This window comes from Pteropus medius, unplaced genomic scaffold (genome assembly GCF_902729225.1).
Source record: "Pteropus medius unplaced genomic scaffold, Ma_sr-lr_union100, whole genome shotgun sequence".
In the NCBI taxonomy this organism is placed as follows: domain Eukaryota; kingdom Metazoa; phylum Chordata; class Mammalia; order Chiroptera; family Pteropodidae; genus Pteropus; species Pteropus medius.
The window spans coordinates 16200001-16223770 of record NW_024350319.1 but is presented as its reverse complement, the minus strand read 5'-3'; the positions used below and the strand labels follow the sequence as shown (position 1 = coordinate 16223770).

General features: G+C 36.7%; 1 protein-coding gene across 3 annotated transcripts in view; it reads right to left on the bottom strand.

Moving 5' to 3' along the window:
- DNAI3 (dynein axonemal intermediate chain 3) overlaps nucleotides 1-23770 on the bottom strand; it is a 62816-nt gene that overhangs the window by 29825 nt on the left and 9221 nt on the right. For all 3 annotated transcript variants that reach the window (XM_039838720.1, XM_039838721.1, XM_039838722.1), the window contains exons 4-11: nucleotides 16019-16200; nucleotides 15059-15163; nucleotides 12455-12613; nucleotides 11225-11424; nucleotides 7805-7921; nucleotides 4231-4421; nucleotides 3311-3435; nucleotides 1183-1272 (exon numbers count right to left, since the gene is read on the bottom strand). In XM_039838720.1, coding sequence (XP_039694654.1) covers nucleotides 1183-1272; nucleotides 3311-3435; nucleotides 4231-4421; nucleotides 7805-7921; nucleotides 11225-11424; nucleotides 12455-12613; nucleotides 15059-15163; nucleotides 16019-16200 — 1169 coding nt within the window. The remainder of the gene's footprint in view (nucleotides 1-1182; nucleotides 1273-3310; nucleotides 3436-4230; nucleotides 4422-7804; nucleotides 7922-11224; nucleotides 11425-12454; nucleotides 12614-15058; nucleotides 15164-16018; nucleotides 16201-23770) is intronic.

Here is a 23770-nt window from a genome sequence, read left to right as displayed (position 1 = left end):
TAATCAAATTTGATTATGTATGAACGATCATTTTTAGAAAAAATTAGGATAAAGTCAAATATGCAACACTAAATTAGATTAATTTTCAATAATTAAAAGTCAATTCAGTACTGAAATGTTAATAAAATGTCAAGATTACAGAATTATGAGTGCTTTTAATTTCATCATTTGCTTTTCTAAAAGTGAGTGTTTTGTCATAAGTGAAAAAGGCATATCAGGATTTGCAGGGCTTGGAGCATAGTCTCTTGGGTCATCATTATGACCACCAGTTCTTATTCAACTGAGGAAGAAAATTTGTTTTCTGAATGTTTTTGGTTCTGGATCAATGGGCATGGATGCTGCAGATATTTAAATTTTAACCACAAGGAAGTTTTACTAGCCTCACCAAAAAGAATGTATATCCTTTTAATGGTCAAATTCACTGGATTTCACAATGAATTTTCATTTAGATCATAAAATAGCTTTAAGATTTTTGTTTTGCTTTATTGGAGAAATAGGCAATTGGAAGATAGGATGTAATTCTATATAAATTGTATAAATTAGATAACTTAAATTATATATAAAAAAAGACCCCTTGACCAAGAGGTATTAATGCTTGTGTTTTTTGGTGGTTGTTCTTCGTAAAATCTTGTACAATGTTATGTTCTATCTCAGCAACACAAATAGATTTGACCTGGTTTTGTTCCAGTTATCATAACTGGGTTACCCTGTAGATACCTCAAGACTCAATATCATTCATTCATTCATTCATTCATTCATTTATAGTAGGCAGGTTTAAAATTTTTATTTTATTTTTTAAAATTTTTATACCCCAATACATCTTTATATCCTAGTTCCTGGCATGGTAATTGGCATACAATTGGCATGGCCTCCTTCTGCTGGCTTGAATCCTTAAGTTCACAAACCTACCAATTATGAGAATGTAAAGTATAGCATAGGGAATATAGTCAATAATATTTTATAACTACGTATGGTGTCAGATGGGCACTAGATTTATTGGGGTGATCACTTAATAAGTTATATAAATGTATAATTGCTACATTGTACACCTAAAACTAATATAATATTTTATGTCAACTACAATTGAAAAATAAAAAAATTATTTAAAAAAATTTACCAATCAAAATACATTACAGAATGGTATCTAAATTAATAAGCGGTTGAAAAAAAATCCATACATACTTGCCCATTTATGCAGCCTCCAGCAATGATATTGGAGTTAGTCGGACAGAACTTGAAGCAGAAGATGTCATCTGGGCTCTCCAGCATTAACTAAGGTAAACCCCATAAATTCAAGAGAGTGTGAGAAAACCTATTAAGACCATGGCTAGAAAATAATAAGATAGTCAAAGTCGAATTTTATTGCTATCTATAAGAAACATGCGCAGCAAATTCATTCTCAGAATTCTACTTCTGAATTAGAAGCTGCTTTTGTTGAATTTCATTGTGGACAATGACCATGCGTAGGAGAGCAGGTATGTTCTCAAGGAAACCAGGTCTCTTCTCCCCCACTCTCCATGGGTCATCTTATATAATTTTTTTATAAACAAAAAGCCATAAAATAAATGTTGTGAAAAGTGTGGAAAGTAAGCTTTGGGAAAGCATATTTGTTTTGTTCCCTGCTATACACCTAGCCTGGCACACAGTGTGCAAGAAAAAATAAAATTTGTTGAATGAGAGAAGATGAAGTTATTGCTAGTGATAATATTTCAAATTTTAAAATAATACAGAAATCAGAAGATAAACAAACTTAAGTGCTTGAGGGGTAGAAAGGAAGCCCTGTAATGAATACACTGGTGTGAGGAGCAGGTGTAGTAACCGTAGTTGGCACCTGCCTGCTGGGTTACCACCAAGCAAAAACACTTGCCTGGTTACTGTTCTTCTTTAAACATAACTACCAAAACTATAGGCCCCAGAGGCCATTGGTTTGCCACCACTGAGCTAAAGATTGAAAACTGAAATTGGGTGAATTATCTCAGTCAATTTCGTACTCTGTGGATCCTAGAGAAACCTCTACTTTGGAAAATAAAATCTTTTTATACTCTCCTGTAGTTTTGATTAGAACAAAGGCAAAACATATCATTTATATTATTTCTTTAAGAAATTATTTGCTTGTCTTTTTAAAGCTATTCTTCAAAATAGTGGAAAGAAGAGTCTTTCTTCTTTCTGTCTGCCTGGAAGTTCAGGCACACTTCCATGGCGTGGAGTGGAAGGTAGTTCTACACTACGAGAAAGTGACAGAAAACTCCAGAAGAGCATGGCAGCATTTCTGTGTAAGTTGGCTTATAAGAAAGAACTAGAGAGCTGTTTTGATTTCTGGGTCCATAATAATTAAAGTTTCTAGCCTGTTACAATAAAACTGCCTTAATTCAGATGAATTAGGGGAGAAGAAATAAGAAGAGGCTAAGGTTTATTAGGGGAAGACTTAATTATATAATACTTTAAGGAAACAAAAAATCATTATACTTCAGTAAATTGAAAAAAATTCATCTAACCCTACAAAGTGTGCTCCCCTTAGCGGAACTCTTCTTGAGCAGATATTGGAGATAGAACCCCGCAGGGCAAACTCAGTCTTCCGCCTTATTTTATTTGGATTGCTACATGTTTTGGTTTGGTTCGAGTGGGTGTTTTTGCGTGTTTTGGTTTGGCTTTGGAATAGCTATTTAAAAATTCAGAGATGTCACACAAAATTCCCAATTGTTAGATTCTCTCGACAAGTGGAACCACCTGGCAACAAGAGAGCTGAAGTGTAGCTGTCTCCATAGACGGGCTGTGTACCCTCTATGGCCACAGTCCCCACTGCTCCCCACTGCTCCCCACTGCTCTCCCACACAATTGTCTTTACTCATTACCGTCACCTACTGGTGACCCTTGGAATTGAAGTTGTTCACGTGAAACTAAAATCTGTCTGCATTTGAACAATTAGTATCTAAATAAGGCCCATAAAAGAATTTGCTCTTTAAAATCAATCGAACATTCTGCTTATATTATTTTTTTAAAAAAATGACATATTGAGGAGCATTCGAGAACTTGCTCCCTGGCATGTGTGGTCAGTTGGCCCAAATAAACTCTTATAAAAAGTCAAAAATAAAAATAAGATGTTAATTTGTTCAATAAACCTTTTCAATAAACTGTCGACTTTAGTTTTGCTCAAACTGAATGATGATACATTCCAAATGAAGAAAGCATGACTTTATAAGGGTTTACAACATTAAGTGATTATGAAGCACTTTACAATTGAAACTACTAAAGAAACACATGAAAGTAGTATTTAAAATATTTAGATTATGCAGACAACTCTCCTTCATACCTGAGGATGTATGGGATCAGAGAAACTCCAGAAAAGAATTAGTGATGGTTGCAGCAATAATTTACCAGAAAAATGGACTCTTTCTTCAAAGGAGAGTCGCACGGCCACCGACACAGCTATTAGCCCTGATTGAAACAATTAGAAATGAAGATCTGCAGCAACTGTCCACGGAGAAGTGTTTTAGGTTTCGTTTTTCTACAGTCACTGTTCATTTCCCTTTGGATGAAACTTGAGTAAAAATATTCTACAGGAGACCAAGGGTTTTCTTAGAGTTCTGCTGTTTAATATGGTTGCCAGTAGCCACGTGTCAGTTAGCACTTTAAATATGCCTGGTCCAAACTGAGATGTACCGTTAGTATAAAATAAACATTGGACTTTGAAGATTCAGTAAGAAAAAAAATGCGGTAGTTTTTTTGTGGGTATGTGTGAGAAAAAGGCCCATGTGGGGGAGAAGGAAGAAGAAAGAGGTCAAAGACCTCTCTCTCTAAAGTCCCACCTTCCCGCATTCCTACCTCCCTTGGTTGCTCAGAGCTTTAGAGGACGTGTGTCTCCTGTCTTGTCCAGTAAGCAGAGAGGCAGAGTGTCAAGAGGGAATAAAGTTAGCCTTTGGTGTCCAACAAGCCTGAGTCAAATCTAGATTGGGCATTGTACCGGCTAGCTGGATGACCTGAGCCAGTCACTTCCTAGAGTTGAGCTTTGTTCCTCTCCTTGTAAAGCAGAGGTCACAGTGGGTGTCCCACGAGGTAGCTGGGAGGACATGGGCTAAGAGAAATTGTGGAAAGAAAGCTTTTGGCAGGTGCTTAGCACTCAGCAAATAGAAGTTGTCTTACTGAAATTGAGCTAATTTGCAGTTTTATACATAAAAGCAAAAGACTATTTCAATGTCATCACAAAGGGAACCACAGTCTCTCCCATCTCACCATAGATATCGGGATGCCATGAGACGCAGGTGATCATTTTCTCTGTTAGGCTATGAAGGTCGGTAAAGGACTGGTACTCCTTTAGGTGGGTATCGGTCTTGTCCCCAAAGGAGCTTTCTTCTTCTGCCAAGCATTTCCAGTCATCAACAAATGTGTTCATGATTTCATTTTGTTGCAGAGCTATTTCAACACTATTGTGTAAAAAACAAAAGTAATTAAGACTTTAGATTTTAGTATTCAATGATATGTCTTTCAGCAGCTCCTCTAATTCATTTATACCTAAAGAAAAAATATTCGCAATTACATTTGGTAACTAAAGATTAACCCCACGTGGAATAAACAATTTAAGAGATAAAAAAATTCACAGCAGTGTGTTACTCAGAACTTCTAAGAACTTGCTGTTAAGCTAGCGGGATGTGGTTAGCTGGCAACCTCAGGCACCTTCACTATCTGCCTTGGTTCCCAGGCCAAGGCCTACTCTCCCCAGGTCAATGAGCACAGCAGCTGTGGGGACACCAGGGCCTGGCAGTCCTGCCTCCTGCAGGACTCCACTAACAGGCCACCTTGACTATTGACTGAGGCTCTCCCTGCCCGATCCCCTTCCCCTTCCTTTATTTTTCAGGGTGACTTTCAGTAAACCTCTACTTGAACTTGGTCTCACTGGCTTTCTGAAAATCCCCAAATGACAGAAAAGGCAATTTTCTTAGCCATATTCAGTACCAAATGGTCACGCCTACTAATTATTATACTAATATATAATTAAGATCATGTATTTGTGTATATATGTGTATATACATATACATATACAAATTCAAAACAACAGAGATTCTTAAGGAGAGATTTGGATTTTATAAGTGTGTGTGTGTGTGTGTGTGGTGATTTTAGTTGTCACAATACCTGGGAAAAGCTAATGTACTTAATTCCATTACTAAACCCTCTGCAATGCACGAGACAGTCCCTAAAATGAAGAATTATCCTGCCAAAAATACTCATATTGTTTTTTTAAAAAACAATCTGAATGCTAGGCTCATCTCTTAGTAGTTTAGAGACTCTGGCTTGACAGGCCCCTGTCATAAAAGTTACTTTAAGTCACTATAGTGTTTATTGTCCCTTAATATGCTTAGGTTTAAAAGCTTAGCTCACTCCCAAGGCTTCTGGGAGCTTTCCCACATTTAGAATGCCACTCAGGGCTTTACCCTAATGACTGAAAGTCCAAATAGCTTGGTGTTTTAATAGGTGTGGTCAGCTGAAAGAGTGGTGTCTCAATTAAGAATTTTCTAAAATAAGAAAGAAATGCTTAATTTAGACGATTAGGTATGAACACTACACATCATAATAAATACTCCTAAAAATGTAATTAAACAAGGGTAGCATTTACTCCCTGTGTCTTTAAGCATTAACACCACCATTCAGTGCTTGATTGAATACTTTTTTGGTTAAATCCTTCTTGTACTTCATCTTTTAAACTAAAAGCATGTCCCAGGACCGGCAGCATCAGCATGACCTAAAGCTGTTAGAGACAAGGTCATAGGCTCCACTCCAAACTTACAGAGTCAGAACCTGCTTTTACCAAGATGCCCAGGTGGTCCACTTGCATATTAAAATTTGAATAACCTTGCAAGGTAGCATAGATTCACATCCTAGAACTTCAAGGTTTAAACCCAGTTTCAAGTAGAAGCATTTGTTAGCATTTTCAAGATCTAATTTCTGTTTCAGCTCCAATGCGGAAAGAATTCCCAAAAGAGAAGTCAAAGAGGGACTTCGCTCTGGTCTCCTGTTTCTTGATTTCCCACACTCTTTGAGAATCCCCTGGAAGTTTCTCTCTCTTCTCTCATATACTTTCCTTCTTTCGCAAATCATGCTTTCCTTAAGTTCATTCTGGACAAATTTCTATGGAAAAGAAAGAACTCATTTCTGAAAGGGCTCTCTTCCAGAACAAAAATAGGCTTACATTAATTTTAAAAAATTAAATAAGCCATAAACAATTTTAGAATGTGGAGAACGGCAGTGATATAAACGTCAGTTTCTTACTTATTCTTGGCCAGTACCATTACAATTCCTGTGCCAGTTTCCCTCTTTCTCTTTATAGTTCTGGCTTCTCCTTCCCACATCTCAGGGAAGGCATTATTATCCCTCTCTTTATAAGCATGACAACTGAAAGGGAAGAATAAAAGCCCAGGACTAAAGATAATACACGATATGGATAATTGAGAACTGGCTATCGACCATTTATTCCTTCAAAACGGAATAATTCCCTCGATTGTACAAAGAGAGATTTCTCATTTTTAATGTTCTTATCAGGACAAATTTAAACAATTTCTTAATTGTGATATGGGGAAAAAAATAAACCTTAGGTTTTCTTGTTTCTTTCTCTTTGCTCACATAGAAAAAAGCTATAGAAGGCATGCTTCTCAGAAGTGGCAAAAAGTTAATGCACTCTCTAGATCACTGATGAATTTTTGAACCAGACTCTCCCTAGGCATAGTAATTTTCAGGATATTTAATCCAGTCTGGAAGAACTAATGATGTTTTCTTAAAAATAAAAAAACGTAACTTCAGCTATACATGAACTTGACCACTAAATTGCTAATTTTGGAAATGGAAACCAACCTATTGGGTACAACTGGAAGACTTGTCCATCAATGGTTCCACTTCTCTGAACTTTGATGTCAACTTGATAAGACCTTGTCAAACTCTTTCTCTAGAAGCTCCAATGCTCTGCCCAGGGTCACAGTATAATTGTAAGGGATGTTTTGAAGACACCTCTCTTTCAGAGCCAATAAAAATGGCAGCAACAAAAGAATTAGGGATAAAGATGACATATCCAGGAAGTACATCTGAATTGAATTCAGGTTCTTATTTACAAAGATATTTTTGTTAATCCCTATTGTCATCATAATGATCATTCTGTACATCCACAGCATCCTCATCTCTGTAATCCTTTGAAAGTCAGTGAAGCTAAGAAGGGGAGTGAGGAGTGGAGGAAAAGACTTAAAAGAAACCATGGTAAATAAATGACAATTTGCTGTTAGGAAAACACCGTCACATACTCAACTGTATATATCTTCCAGGTTTACAGTGTTTGGTGTGGCCCTAGCTTGTGAGGTCTAGGGTATTGCTTAGCAATAGCGAAGAAAAACTGAGAATCTATAGAAAGTGTCACATGCTTATGCATATCTGATAACTGTCTTCATACTTCTATCTAGATATTAAGCTGTTTTTAAGACCTATTATTATAACTAAATATACACACTTTGTTTTATTTATTTATTTTATTTTGTAAATTTTTATTTATTTATTTATTTATTTATTTATTTATTTATTTATTTATTTATTTATTTATTTATTTTTTAGGCGAGGCAACCCTTGGTTGACCTCACAGATTGCAAGGACCTTGTCAGCATACAATCCCTTATTTTTTATTTTTTATGCCTACAGTACCTAGTCTTCCTAGGTGTTTGCCCATCCAATTACTAACCAGGCCCGACCCTGCTTGGCTTCTGAGATCAGACGGGATTGGGCTTGTTCAGGGTGTAGACTGTTTTATTTTTTAAATTTAATATAAAATTTTTACCTTATGGATGCGTTGTTAAGAAAATCAGTTAAAGGCTTTGATTGTCCTAGTATTTCTTTTTCTTCTTCTGAAAATTCCCTTGGATAATATTGTGTAGCAGCATTTTTGGGATATGTCCTAATACATTAAAAGAAAATTGAATATAAAAAATTACATCAAAGAAAAGCATGTATAGGTCATGACAGTATTAAGATATTATTTTATATTTAAATTCTACATAATGAATTTTTCTTTATCCTAGACCATTGATATTGACTACCATTGAAAGTATTTGTATATTTCTCTCAAACATAATGAATAAGCTCTTATTTTAACAAAATCATTTTAAACTTACAGAAAGTTTTTAAAAAAGAATATAATGAACTCCCATATACTCTTCATCCCGATTCATCAATTATTAACTTTTTGTCACATTTGTTTATTATTTTCTCTCTCTCTCTCTCTCTCTCTCTCTCTCTTCATTTAATTAAATCATTGTTTTTTAACTGGTGCAATCCTGCTCCATCCCAATAACCCAGCAACATTTGGCAATGTCTGGAAACGTTTTTGGTTGTCACGACTAACAAGTACTGTTGGCATGTAGTGGGTAAAGTTCAAGGATACTGCTAAACACCCTACAATACACAAGACAGCCCTCCACACAGATAATAATCCAGCCCAAAAATGTCAGTAGTGTTGAGATTGAGAAACTCTGCTCTAAATATACAAAACTAGGAACAATTTACATTGAGGCAATAATGGCAACACAGTCCTTGGAGGAAAGCTTATTCCAACCAGTCCGCTCTCAGCGCTCACCTCCACCCCTGAACACATTGCACTGCGTTGTACCTCTGGGCTTTATCAGTCTCACCCACTAGATTGGGTAGCTCCTTGGTCTATGGTGCGGGACTATATAAAGGTCATGTGACACAATCCATAAGAGTGTGCACTCTGGTGACAGGTTGCCTGGCTTTGAAGCCTGATTCTATCACTTACTAGCTATGTGACCCTGAGCTAATTATTTAACCTCTCTGTGCCTGTTTTCTCATCTCAAAATGAAATTCATAAAGTACCCAGATCATAGGGTCATTGAAGGGTTGAATGTGTAAATATATGCAAAATTTTTAAAAATGTGCTTAGCACATTTTTGGTGCTCAATAAACTATTAGGTTGTATTTAATCTGTGTTTGTTGAACAAATGTCAGTAAAATGTCCCTGTGAGAGGCAAATATATTAAATGGAGAGTAGTCAAACAGAGTGGTAAAGAGAGTTTTGCTTATATTTAATAGAATAATTCATCCCCCTACCCCCCTGCCCCACTGCTCCGCCTAGGTCAGTATCCACAGCAGATGGCAGAGTGATGGAAAGAAAGAACGTTGGTATTGGAACCAAAGAGATTCGGGTATAAATCTTAGTTTCATCTTTTAATTTATATTCCATACCAGTACCCTCTAGTTAGGATTAAGTAAGAAATTCTATGGTACCTGGTAGTTTCATCAAAGTAGCAACATGACCAAGAGTCACTTTTATTTTTTTAAACGTGATTTGTTTTGTTGTTTCTCAGCAAATTTATTCATTATTGCTTCAAATTTAAATTTGTTCCAAATATCAAACTTTCATTTTTAACCTCTTTGTCTCAATTTCTTTGTAGAATGGGGACGATACCTACCTCAGAAGCAGTTGTAAAGATTACTTGAGTTGATGTGTGCAAAGTACTTAGAAGGAATGCCTGGTTTAATGACAATAGATTCCTACTTAACCAATCTCCTCAACTCAAGGCATTTTTTTCCTGTGCTCTCCAATACATACTACCTGCCTGGTTCATCTTACTTCAGTACATTACCATCTGCCTGTCTCTTGCTTCAGAACTCTTGCCAAGCTCCCTACTGTCCACCACAGAGAAACTACTTCTCTGTCTACCTCTGCTATTCCCTCCATTGTACCCAAGCTGGTCTCCTCATGGTCTCATGAAAACTCTGTTCTTTCCATCCCCTAATGGGTTCAGGTCATTTTTAAAAATTGGGGCTGATTATACTGAGTGAAATAAGTCAGACAGAGAAAGATAAATACCATATGATTTCATTTATATGTGAAATCTAAGGAATAAAAAGAACAAACTAATCAAAATCTCACAAATATAGAGGACAATCTGGTGATAGCCAGAGGGGAGGAGGGTTGGAGGGTTGGGAGAATGGGGTGAAGGGTTAAAAAAGTACAAATTGATAGATGGTCATGGGGACGGGGAGCATGGCAGTTAGCATTAATGTAATGGCTAGGTGGAAAGCCGGAGAGAAATTAGGGGGATCGTTTTATAAACTATATAAAGGTCTAACCAATGTACTGTATACTTGAAACTAATAATAAAATAAAATTTAAAAATTTAAGCTGTTTCCTTTTTCTCTGTCTCCAAATCATAGTCAACACTCATGGCTTATCTTCCATAAATCTAAAATTCTTTCAAAATAAGAAAACATTTTAAATACTAAAAAAATACATAGCTTAGCTAAATATATCTTCAAATTTATACGATATTCAAAGCCTAGGTCAAGCATCCCCTTGTCAATCCATTTCACATCAATTCATTCACTGGACAAATTTTAATTAAGAGCTTGATGTGTGAAATGATACAGCTAGTAGCCTCCAAGTGCTCTGGAACTAAGGTAGATGGATAGGTAAGCAGATGAGTACAATATGGGTTCTCAGTGCTATGACAGATACCTGTAAGCGCTAGTGGGGTTCTAGAGGAGGGAGTGATCAACTCTACCTGGCATTTCCAGGAAATCACAGAGAAGGGAGCAATGAACTTAGAGTGAAGAGTGGTTCCCCAGAGGGACAAGGCAGTGAAGGATATTTTCTGCAGAGGAACAGCATTGGCAAAGACAGGAAGTTGTGGAAGAGCAAATATTCTGGGAGATGGAAGCAGCTCACAGGACTAGAGCATAGAGGACTTCTTTGGTAACAGGGGGGGCGGTGAGACTGGAGAGGCCGATGGTGCCTTGTCATAAGGGAAGAAGGATCATATATGCCATCCCAAGAAGGGCTCTGGATGTGATGAGGAGCTAAAGAAGAGATTTAGGCAGTGAAGTAACACAATCTGATTTAATATGTAAGAATGATGACTTAGGTAGTAGAACAGAGCAGTTAGGAGGCAATGGTAATATTTCAAGTGAAAGCAGTACTGTAATTATTAACAGCATCTGTCACTTTTCCACTTCATAGTTTCTATTGCCTTATATACTTATATCTCATTTTCTTATTAAGATTTTAAAAGGAATTGTTGAGTGTAATGAGATCTTCCCAAATTGAATTACTCTGTAGAGGGATCTGTATCATCAATGTCATTCTATTTCTATTTATTTTAAAGCTCTCAAAATAATCATGGACATTGCTAGATTTTACTGTAATTGCCTTTGAAAATACATAAACCTATCACATACTTACCATTTTGTCTGAGTACTTGTGTCCTTGATATGGGGGACTACTTGCATGCCAACATCTTTCTCAAGTACCTTAAGGGTAAAATTTTTATCTGGGTAGGCTGTACATTCGATATAGGCATCTTTTATACTGGAAGCATTCTGGTCACTGAACTTGATTGGTGCACCAAATTGACTTCGTTTTCGAGAAATCATATATGTAATCTGCAACACAGGTAAGCAGTAAAGGTAGCATAATCAAGTCAGTGGAGAAAAATGGATGTGTGGTAGACAATGCAGGTGTTCCGCCCAGATCTTCTTAGATCGCTTTGTATACTTTCTTTGCACCCCTCCAGCTCTGTGTGCTTTCTGTTCCCATGGCCACCACCTGCTGTTCTTCTAGGAAACACTTCTCTAGGGCTACCCGCAGGTGCAAACAACAGGAAGTGACTGGCTGTTTACATCTCAACCCATGATAGACTGGCAGGAGACATGAATAAGCCCATCTCTTTTGCTTCTGCTTTGGACAGCTCTGCGGTGTAATTTACACTCCAAGTTCCCCTAGGGGCTCAGGCTGAAGCTTTCCCTCTGCCGAGGTTTTGCAGGGCTTCTACCCCGTCCTGTCCTGATGCTTTTTCTATTCTCCAATGGAGCACTTCCAAATAAATCACTCGCATTCAAACCCTCCTCTTAGGGGCTACTCTGGCTATGCCGCTGTATCAGTTTCCTAGTGCTGCGGCAATCAAGTACCATAGACACGTTAGCTTAAAACAACAGGAATTTATTCTCTCACAGTTGTGGAGATTAGAAGTCTGATATCAAGGTGTTGGAGGTTCATTTGTTTTCCGAGGACTCTGAGAGAGGATCAGTTCTTTGCCTCTCTCCTAAGCTTCTGGCGACACCAGCAATCCTTGGTGTTCCTTGGCTTGTAGATACAGCACTCCAATCTCTGCATCCTTCTGTTCTCCCCATGTCTCTGTGTCTTCTCAATGTCCTCTCTTTATAAGGACCTCAGTCATATTTGAATAGCACCCTCCCATTTTTTAATAGGGTCATATTCTGAGGTACTAGAGGTTAGGACTTCATTCTTTTGAGAGGGACACAATTCAACTAATAACAACACAATGATCATTCTTCTATCAAAAGAAAAACCACATGCCCATAGCAAACATAGCAAACCTTATAGATCCTTCAGGAATAAGTGTTATTCAGCTCTAGGGAGGGAATGACTAGAAATAATATTTAAGCCGCTGACCTGCTTTGTAGATTCCTTAACTGATTCTTCCTCAACTTCTTTTTCACTGCCCAAAGAAACCCATGGTTTAGAGATAGGTGGCTTATAAACAGGAATGTCTTCGGGAGAATATTCTTTAAATTCTTTATATTCTTCTTGTTCTTCTGGTACTTCTGGGGGCTAGAGTGACATAAATAGCATTCTAAACTATATGACCAATTTTTATGTTATAGCTACATGTGTATATTTTGTAATAAACTTTACTTTTATATAAATTCGTTAGGCAGATTCTCAATTTTTTTTCTTTGTTGGTTCATGCTTTTCAATTATAAGAAGGAAACTAAGCAAAAAGAAAGAATAAAGAACAAAAGAAGATGTCAAGGATAGAGAGAGAAGATGAAAGAAGGATGGGAGAGTAAAAAAGAAAAAGATACGTGATAAGAATAAAGCATGTACCGCACAGCTTTATAAATATGGAAACTAAAACTTAATATTAAATATAAAACTAGTTTTCTGATTTAATAAAATTTCTTTGATAAGAGGATTATAAGTACGAATAAACATGGTATCCATTAAATAATGAGTGAATGTTTTTAAATCAAGATGTCCATAAGGAGTATATAGAGAGATATATATCAATATTTCTCTATCTATCTCTATCTATCTATCTATCTATCTATCTATCTATCTATCTATCTATCTATCTGTCTATCTATCATCATCATCTATCATCTGTCTATAAACAGAATGTGTCAATAACTGAACAAATTAATACATTGTGTTATAATCATAAAATAAAATCCCATAAAGCAGTTGTAATGAACAAACTTGATTTACATATATATGATATCTAAATGAATCAACATGGATAGATCCTAGAATTTTATAATTCAATGAAAAACAAAAGTTGTGGAACAATTTATATAATTACATGTGACTTTTAAATAAAATAGTAAAACACATTATTTGTGGAGCATACATATATGGTAAAAATATAAAATGGACAGGAGGGATATATAACAACTTTTTAATAATGGTTCTTTATAGAGAGAAGTAAGGAAAATGGAATTAGGGAAGACACAAGAAGGAGTGAAACATTATTTATTATAATATTTTATTTCTTTAAAAAATTGAAGTAAGTATGATGATATTGAAATTTGTTAATTCTGGGTATGGTTGTGTGGATATTATACTGTTCTCTGTACTTCTCTATACATTTGAAAATATTTCACTATACAGTCACGCACTATATAACAACGTTTCAGTCAACAACAATGGTCTCATAAGATTATAATAGATCTAAAAAATTTTTATCATCTAGTGACTTTGTAGCTGTGGTAATATCCTAGCACAATGCATTTCTCACATGTTGGTGGTGATGCTTGTGTAAACAATCCTACTGGGTTGCAGGACATATGAAAGTATAGCACACACAATTATGTATAGAACATTACATATTGATAACGCCAATAAATGACTACTATGTTCCTGGTTTATGTATTACTTTAGAGTGTACTCTTTCTACTTATTTAAAAGAAATGTTTGCTGTAAAGCAAAATGCTGTATTATACCAACAGCAGCCTCAAACATCTCTTGATTGCATCATCTTTGCTTTCGCTTGATTTAATTTTGTGTTGTTTTGTACAGTGACAAACTATACAGGCTTGTAACCTAGGAACAATAGGCTATACCATCTAGGATTGTGTAAGGGCACTTTATAATGTTAACATAACGAGGAAATCATCTAATGATGCATTTATCAGGATGTGTGCCCATCATTAAGCAGCACAAGACTGTAATTAAAAAATTAAAAATGCAGAAAAGCAACCATAAAAATAAAATTGAAAATGTTAATGCCAAGTAAAAGATTATTTTTAGTTTATAAAGTATTAGATATTTTAAAATTCTATGTTTTCTTTTCTTTTCTTTTTTTTGTTTATTAGACAACCACTCAAACCCCTTTGTCATCTTCAGTTTGACTAAACCTCCCCACAAGGATGCCAGATCAGAAGGCAAGTCTCAGAAACCTGTTACCTTTCATGACCACATTGAACAAAACACCCTAAAGGTGAACTGAATTTTTCCCCTTGGAAACTACCATTCTTTTATTTGCTGCTTTTCTCCCTGTCGACTGCTCACTGACCAAGTCATCCTTTAAAATTTTTGTTTTTACATAAGCATAGCAAACATTTATGGAGTACCTAGCTTTGTGTCAGACACTATACATAGGGGTTTACATTGTTTTAGTCCACTTAATTTTCCAGCTCTGGAAATGGACACTATTGGTGCCGTTTTATAGACAAGAGGATCAGTAACTTATCCCAAGTCACGGAGGTGGCAAGAGGAGAACCAGGAATATGGCCAAGGAGTGGCCGAGAGCAGTGGCACTCCAGATTCATGGTTTCTGCTCTCATCGGGTCAGTAAAGGGCAAATAAGTAGAGCTACCTTGAGATGTCTGATTAGTTCATCCCACATTTACTGCTCACTTACTCCAGGTGCCAAAACAAGATGTAGGCCCCAGGGAAACAGGAGAACAAGAATAATCCTAGTAATGCATAAGTCTTCCCTAGAGGTGCCGTTTCCTTCTGACAATCAATAAAATGCAAGAGATTGGGTGTGCTTACATTTAAATAGTTTTCCTTGCCCTCTTCAGTTCCAATAAGGTAAAAGTTAAGTCCATATTTGAAGTCTTTGTCATAAACAATCAGAAGCTCATCTCCAGGATATTCCTATAGGAATATAATCAGAAGACCAGGTTATAGAATATTTCACTCAAAAGCAACACGATATTTTTTTCTCTCAAGAGCACTTGGAACATTTTCCAGGATAGAGCATATGTTAAGTCACGAAACAAGTCTTAATAAATTTAAGAGGATTCAAGCATCTTTTTGACTACTATGGTATGAAACTAGAAATTAACTACACAAAGAAAACTGGAAAATTCACAAATATGTGGAGATTAAACAACATGCTACTGAAGAGGGAGAGGAGAGGGAGAGAAAAAGGGTGTTAACAAAGGTTAATGATATTCAATGGTCACACAGTTTTTTTGGACACTGATATGAAATTGATATTTTGTTAATCAATCATAAAAGATAACCATAGTGCTAATCTATGGTTAATAGCCCCAAATTGTAAAATTATTTTATTAACTATTAAAAGCTCTTAAAACACAATGAGTCCGGAAAATTTTACCATGCAATTTTATTTCTAACAGGAAAAAAAGAAGCAGTTCTTTTATTTGGCATTGTGCTTTGTCATGTGTTTGGGGACATATCAGGACCAAAATTATGAATTAAACAATTAAAGCAGTATGGGAAGATCAGAGTAGATTCCTATTTTAGTTAAAACTAGGCAAGGATTAGCTTTTCTGGGTGTGGAATAAGATAGCCAGTCACTGACAAGCGTTCGCTTTTCACAGAGGATCATCAAGCAGGATTTCAAAAGAGGTATGGGCAAGCCAGCATTTGCCCAAAGTACGGCGAATGTCAGATCTAAACTCAGCAATCTATTCATCTTTTGTTATTATGTACCAGGAACCCCTTGAAGCAATACTGAAAAATAGAGAGAGATGTTGTACTTGCCTGAACAATTTTTTTGACTGGGTAGAAATCAGATACTGCAGCTCTGTTGTGAAAGTCTGCCAAAATATCTTGTTTTTTGATAAGTTTATAAGGTTCTTCATCTGTGAAGTCTTCATCTACTCGGCAGTTAAATATTTCTTGGGTCTTTGTAGTTAACACTATAGGATAAATTTCTGGATGACCTGGGAAAAACAAAGTAGAATTTTGACATTAACTGTAACCACTTAAAATGTTAGTAATGGGAAACATGCAAAATGTTTGCTTTAAATAATTGTGTTGATTAAAAATTTTTAAGTAATTTAAAATCATTGTTCTTATTTTAAAGTAAGCATATCTATTATTAAAAAATGTCAAAAAATAAAAAGAAAATAAAATTACTCACATACTACTTCACAAGAAAGAACTTCTATTAATAGTTTGCTCTATTTCCTTCTAGCCACTCCATATATATTATCTTACATGAAATTATAAATCCTGCCTTTAATACTTACCGTTATGTTACAAGTATTTTACTTTGACCTTATATAATCTTTCTAACACATCATTTTAAATTAATGTAATTCTGTAGCACAATTTTTAATTGTTCTGTTATTGATAAATTGAAAAACATTACATATTTTTCCTCATTTATTTCCAATGATTGTAAATAACTCCACGAACAAATATCTAGTGTATAATTTTTGAATCACATTTCAAAATTATTTTCTTACAATAGACTTTTAAAGTGAAATTATTGGTCCAAAGGTATAATCACCTTTTTAGGCCCTATCAACCTGTATTGCTTTCCTAAAGCATCCCCTCCCTCACTGCCTCACCTGCTGCTCTCTCTCACTCAGGTGACCTCATTTCCTATTTCACAGAGAAAATTCTCTGTCTATACAGCACAGAATCCTCTTTGGCCTGCTGTCCGTCTACACTGGCACCACCTTTCTGCCCTTTCCTCCACTCCAAAGACCTGCCCGCCCCTTTCCACTCTTCTCAGCCATTGAGACTCATCCACTCACTATTGCTCTCCCTTCAACTTTTCCTAACTCTATGTTGTTTTCCCCTTGCATGCCCATTTTAAAGAAAGCTTCTCTTGATCCTATGTAGGTATCTCAGCTCCCCATGGTGCCTTTTTTTCACAGTCAAACTTGTTACTCAGTTCTCCACATTTTAAAGCTGCAGACTTCCTAATTAGGTTGCATTAGTAAACCCTTGGAAATAGAGAGAAGGGTGAGGTAGGGTATCCTTTTTCCCTCTTCTGGTTCCCTAGTCTCAGGATTGTCCTCAGAAGAGGAGGGAGGTGAGGTTCAAGAGGCTTCCATTTCAGTTCTTGCTGTTCCTTTCTCTCCAACCCAGGCCCGTCCTGAGCAGCCACAGGCCCTAGGATAGGGAGGAGGATAAGGTGTCGTTTTACCTGTTGCCATCCCCTCTCTCAAGCCTTCTTATTGTCATACACTTCTTATCACCATCAGCTTCCACCACCCCAGTCTCAGCTCTGATTCTGCCTCCAGAAATCCCTCCCCCAACTCCATGCTACCAGGGTCCTAGAGCCCACTCCCATCTTCTTCAGACCCTGCACACTTGGATGTCCTGTTATCTCTTCTCATTTCTCTACAGGTGCACCGCCTTGGGGAGAAGTGCAAGTTGCCTCTCAAGTTGGAATTTTGAATTTATTGTCCCACAGAAATATTTACTCCTCACTTTAGTGGCTCTATGATACGAGTATTCAGGTAATTTTGAGGTTTTAATGATTGTATGTATAAAACTGATTATATTCCAAATTGTAATCACTCGGCATAATAAACATTTGGAATACAAATTGTTCATAAATTAGGGACAAACTGCCCATTTTTATCTTCTTCAAAATACTAACCCTAACTTCTGGAATGCAAGAGATGCTCAATAAGCAACTACGGATTTGGTTCACATACAAATTATCCTTTGAAAACATTCCATCAACAGTAATTTGTATAGTGTGTAATGAACAATAAAAGTTCTGCGATTTTGCCTTTACAAACCACTAGGTGGAACTGTGAGTCTCATGCCAAGCTAGTGCCAGAAAAGAGGTAGTCATCTTTCATAAACGGAAGCATTCACAAAGACTAGAGGCTTTCTACCATCTAAGGAACAGGAAAGACAGTGACAAAAATTGTGTTCTATGTCACCTGCCCCCACTAAACATGCTTCGAATGCTACTAGCTGGATATTTCCCCTAGAATAATCCTTTCACATTAATTGGACTTTTTCAAGGCAACTTTAACATAGGATTTAATTTTTTCTTTATCTTTAAGTTAGTAAAACTAGTAGACTGTTTCTAGCTGCTATCGGTAATCAATAATAACTTCAGGCAACTGGTAGCTAAACTCCTATAGTCTACTACCTTTATGCTTCACACAAACAATGGCCAAACTGAACGGAGCAAGGTCTGATGCTTCCGGACACCCCCAAGGGTCTCGGGCAAAATTCAGTAAAAGAATTGCTATTATGTAGGCTTTAAGGCCCACACTGAAGACAAAAACCCCAGTAAATAACAATAAGGCTATGGCAATTAGCAATGAGATGGACTTTGGGCTCAGTTACACCTCCAGTAGAGTGGGATGTTGGTTGCTCAGGAGGGTGAGAAAGATGTTGAAGCAGTGGAGAAGGCCTGCGGGGTCTCCTGAAACTTACAGAGGTCAAAAGTCCTGCCAAGAGGGCAAGACCAGCTGGATAGAGTGCCAGGCTAGGGTGGTGAATGAATAACAGTTACTTATAGTAACATCTGTAGAGTACCTGCTGTGTGCCAGGTGCTGTTCTAAGCACTTTTTATGTATTATTAATTCATTTAATCTTTATAGCAACACTCTTGAGGTGGTTATGATAGTTATCTCCATCTTTTTAGATGAAGAAACTGAGATCCACAGAGTTCAAATAACGTATCCAAGGTCAGGGGCAAAGAGCTGGAAATAGGGGAGCTGGTATTCAAACCAAGGTCCCTGCATTCTAACTACCATGCTATTGTCAGGGCCCAGGACAGGTTGCCCCAAGATATCTCTCAATGGCATGTCGATAATTTTGAATAAAATCACCTAAGAAGCCGTAGGAGCAGGAGGAGCTCTCTGACTCCTCATTGCCCCACTAAAAGCAGGAAATAAATCTCCATGATAGTGCCCTTCCTAATCATGAAAGATCGAGACAAACTTATTGCAAGAGTTATAAAATCCAGAGTCAAAAAAGTGTGTACAAACTTTGTAATGCCTTTACTAACTTACTACCTAAGCCCAAACTCTGTTTAGAGTCTTCATTAACCAGTACCCAAACCTTGCTTAGATTCGTTTCTAATGAGTACTAACTTTCCTTGTTCTGTCAATTTCTCACAAATGCATTGTTTCTCTAAGAAGTATAAGAAAAGGTGTCTAGTTCGATCATTTCTTTGAACTTCATTTTATGATCTGAGCATCATATCGTGATTCTCCTGTGCCCATGTATTAAATTGTTTTTTTTCCTCTTGTTAATCTAGTCTTGTGTCAATTTTATCATTTTATTAACTAGTTTAGCCACAAGAACAAAAGAAGGGTAGGGTGGGGGATTCTCTCCTGCTTCCCAACACTATACTTTCTCTCTAATATGTGAACACAGTAGAGCACAGTACAGGGTCCTGCTCCTTCTCCATACACAGTCAGGAAGGTAACAGGGATTACATTCCATAGGATGCAGTGAATGGCAGTTATTTGCTTAACAGACTGATATAGCAGATGCCAAAGACCCTCAAGCTCTACACAATGCACTCCTTATTTGTAGTCAGAGAATGTCTCCAAAAGTTTTCTGTGTATAAGGAAGAGCCCTGTGCAATACAAATCATCCCTGCATATTGAAACAGAGTTAATTTAAATAACTCTCATGCATTTCATCTGTGTCTTTTTTTTTTTTAATTTTGGTTGCTGTTTACTTTTCAAAAAAAGTTTTATTGAGATGTAATTGACAAATAATAAGCTGTACATATTTAAAGTGTATGGTTTGTTAAATATATGCGTATACCCATGAAACTATCACCACAACTGAGATAAAGAACACATCCATAGTCCCCAGTTTCCTTCTGCTTTTCCCTCCCAGCACCCATCCTCACCCCCAGGCAACTTCTCATCTGCTTTTCATTACTATAGATTAGTTTGCTTTTTATGGAATATTTTAAGTTATATTGCATGGTATATACTCTTTGTTTGTCTTCTTTTAGTCAGCATAATCATTTTGAGACTCATTCATCTTGTTGCACGCAGCGATGGTTCATTTCTTTATATTTCTGACTAGTAATCCATAAAAGAAAAAATCAATCAGGCAAAGATTTCTTAAGATTTATGGCTTTGGGTGTGATATCTTTGCCTAACCTAAGTTCACAAGATTTTTTCCTATGTTGTCTTCTAAAAGTTTTATAATAGTTGGTTTTACATTTAGATTTACGATCCATTTGAATTAATTTTTGTGTATGAGGTGGGGTGTGGATTGAAGTTTACTTCTTTTTGCATATAGATATCCAATTGTTCCAGCATCATTGGTCAAAGACACTATCCTTTCTCCACTGAATTGCCTTCGTACTTTGAAATCGCCTTTGTACTTTGTACTATGAAAATCAATTGATCATACACATGTGGATATATTTTTGGAATCTCCATTCACATTTATTTCTCTATCTTTATAATATCTTTTTTAATTTATTTTTTCAATTACAGTTGACATACAATATTATGTTAGTTTCAAGTATACAACACAGTGATTAGACATTTTTATACCTTATGAAGTGATCACCCTCTAACATTGTTTTATTTTTTTAATAATTTTTTATTTTTCAATTACAGTTGACACACATTATTATATTAGTCTCAGGTGTCCAATATAGTGATTAGACATTTATATAATTTACTTCTAACACGTTATTTTAATGTACAAGTCTTCATGGTTGTCGATACTGCATCACTGGTAATCATTACATTTTAGAGAGGGCTTTCAGACTTGTTGCGTTTTTCTTTTTTTTTTATAGTAACAACAGTTAAGGTGAACCTTTGTCATAAGAAAATGTGCATGTACTACCTAATTTAACTTCTGCAAAAATTTCATGAGGTGAGTATTACTAACTTATTCTTCAAATGAGGAAGTAGTCTCAGAGAGGTGAAGTCATTTGTGGCCGCAGAGTCATTAAGTGGCAGAATTATGATGTGAACCAGGTCTGTCCAATTCCAAAACCTGTGTTATGAATCACTTATAGTAAACAGAATAATGTCCCTTCCCCACCCTCCAAAGATGTCCATATCCTAATTCCTGACACCTGTGGATATGTTACCTTATATAACAAGAGGAACTTGCAGATGTGATTAAGTTAATGATCTTGAGATGGGGAGATTATTGGTCCCTGAGGTGGGCCCAGTGTAATCCCAAGGGTCCTTATAAGAGGAAAGCAGGTGGGTAGAGGTGAAGGAAGGAGGTGTTTCAGGGAGGCAGAGGTCAAAGAGAGAAAGATTAGAAGATGCTATGCTGATGCCTTCAAAGACAGAGGGAGGGGCTAAGAGTCAATGAATATGGGGGATCTTTAGCTAAAAAAGATAAGGAAACAGATTATCCAACCCTTCAGTGACTCCAGGAGGAAACAGTCCTGCTAAAATCTTGACTTAGCCCAGTAAAAGTAATTTCAGACTCCTACTTCCAAAACTGTAGGAAAACAAATTTGTGGTATTACAGTAGCAACAGGCAATCAATACTCCACTGGTACTCTAATTTGTATTAAAATATGGCTTATAATTATAATTTGGTAAATTATTTAACTTTTGGAAGTCACAGCACGTCCATCTTGTAGTGCCCATAATAATGTTTACTTTGTAGACCTAAAAGGACAAGGGGAGAATGTCTGGCACAAAGCTGTTGCTCCATAAATGTTAGCTGTGTGTAAAAGTTATATGTACTCTCTAGAAACCTCTAAACATTGCCCTTTAGGCCCTTAGGAGACAGTTGTTCAGCTAGTCTGTGGATCCCTTTTATTTAGACAGAAAGAACAGAGAAAGCAAGTTATTCATTTATTTATTCAATTAATCCATCAACAAATATTTATTGTTTATTATGTATCAAGATGTATTCTAAGCATTGGGGTACAGTGGTGAACAAGAGAGATTCCGTTTCCCTGGATCGTGTGTGTATGTGTGTGTGTGTGTGTGTGTCTGTGTCTGTCTGTCTGTCTGAGAGAGAGTAGATTACAAATGCATAAACAAATATCTTCATCATTCACAAATTTTAATTCATGAATTAAAATTCGCTTGCTAAAATTTATTTGTACCCCTAAAATTAATAATTGTGGCACTTTTACACTCATTAGTGGACATGGTTAGAGAAGCAAAAAACTTGAGTTGTCCAGTGTGCACATTGCCTGCTGAGGTGAAACAAGATGATATTCTGCCACCTTATATCAGCTATCATACCATAAACAAGTGTCCTTTCCACTGTCTATTTAATGCCATATTTTTTATATTTTGGTGCTTTTTATTGGTGATTCTGCTATTTAAAATGTCCCCCAGTGTGGTGCTGAAGTGTTCTAGTGTTCCTAAGAGCAAGAAGGCTGTTATGTACCTTTCAGAGAAAATACATGTATTAGGTAAGTATCATTAAGGCATGAGTTACATACAGGGCTGTTGCCTGTGAGTTAAATGTAATGAATCAACAATATGTATTAAATAAGATGTGTTTAAACAGAAAAACACGTTAAACAAGGTTATCTATTAACTGGTTAATGAAAATAATGTGACCAAAACCTAACCCCGTATTCCGTCTAAGAGCAATGGTTCAGTACTTGCTAATTCAGTGGTCACAACTGTATAGAATTTTTATGAATAATGAGAATCGACTGTACTTGAACTTCAGAATTATGATAAGTGCTATGAAGGCAAGGGTACTAAGTGAGAGAGAAGCCTTCAGGAAATGCCTCTTACAGAAAGGGATTGGAGTCTGGATATGAATGATGAGAAGGCGATAGCTGTATAAAGAACTGGGGAAGATCTATCTGGGCATCTGGAGCAAGAGCAACAAGCCTGAGGCAGGAACAAGTTTGTTATGTTCTGTGCTTGGCAAGATTGGTGAACTGTGGATGGAGGGAGAGATGAGAAGAAAAGATCAGAGGGGAAGGTGAAGCCAGGACCACTTATAAGGACAAAGAAAAGCCATGGGAGAGTTTAAGCAGGAAAGAGACATGGCAGGTTGCTGTGTGCAGAGTGGATTGAAGGAGGCTGAGTGGAAGCAGTGATACCAGTTAAGAACTAAGGAACTAATCTAAGAGAGGGATCTGGAGGTTTGGACTAAAGTTGTAGACGAAGAGATAATGTGAAATGAGTGGGTTTGAGGTGGAATTGATAGGAGTGGGGATGATTTAAATGCAAGTTGGGAGGTGCTGAGGGGGAAGAAGGGATCAAAAATGACTCCCACGTTTCTAGGTGGTACATTCATTAAACCAATGAATATTTGTGGGCAGCATAGCCTGTTCCAGGGTCACTTACTGTTAGGTGACATCTTCCCAGCGTCTCCCCACCTTTGCACTCCACATCTCCGCCCTCTCTGTCACCTTGGCCCAAGCCACCACCGCCTCTTTCCTGAATTGTTGCAATAGTTTCCTAACTATTTGTCCTTGCCCCTGCCATTCTCAACAGAGTAGCCAGGGTGACCCAAGTAAAGCCCTAAGTCAGGTCATGTCATTCCTCTGCTTAAATGCTGCCAATAGCTCCCTATGATAAAAAGCCAAAATCTTCACAATAGCCT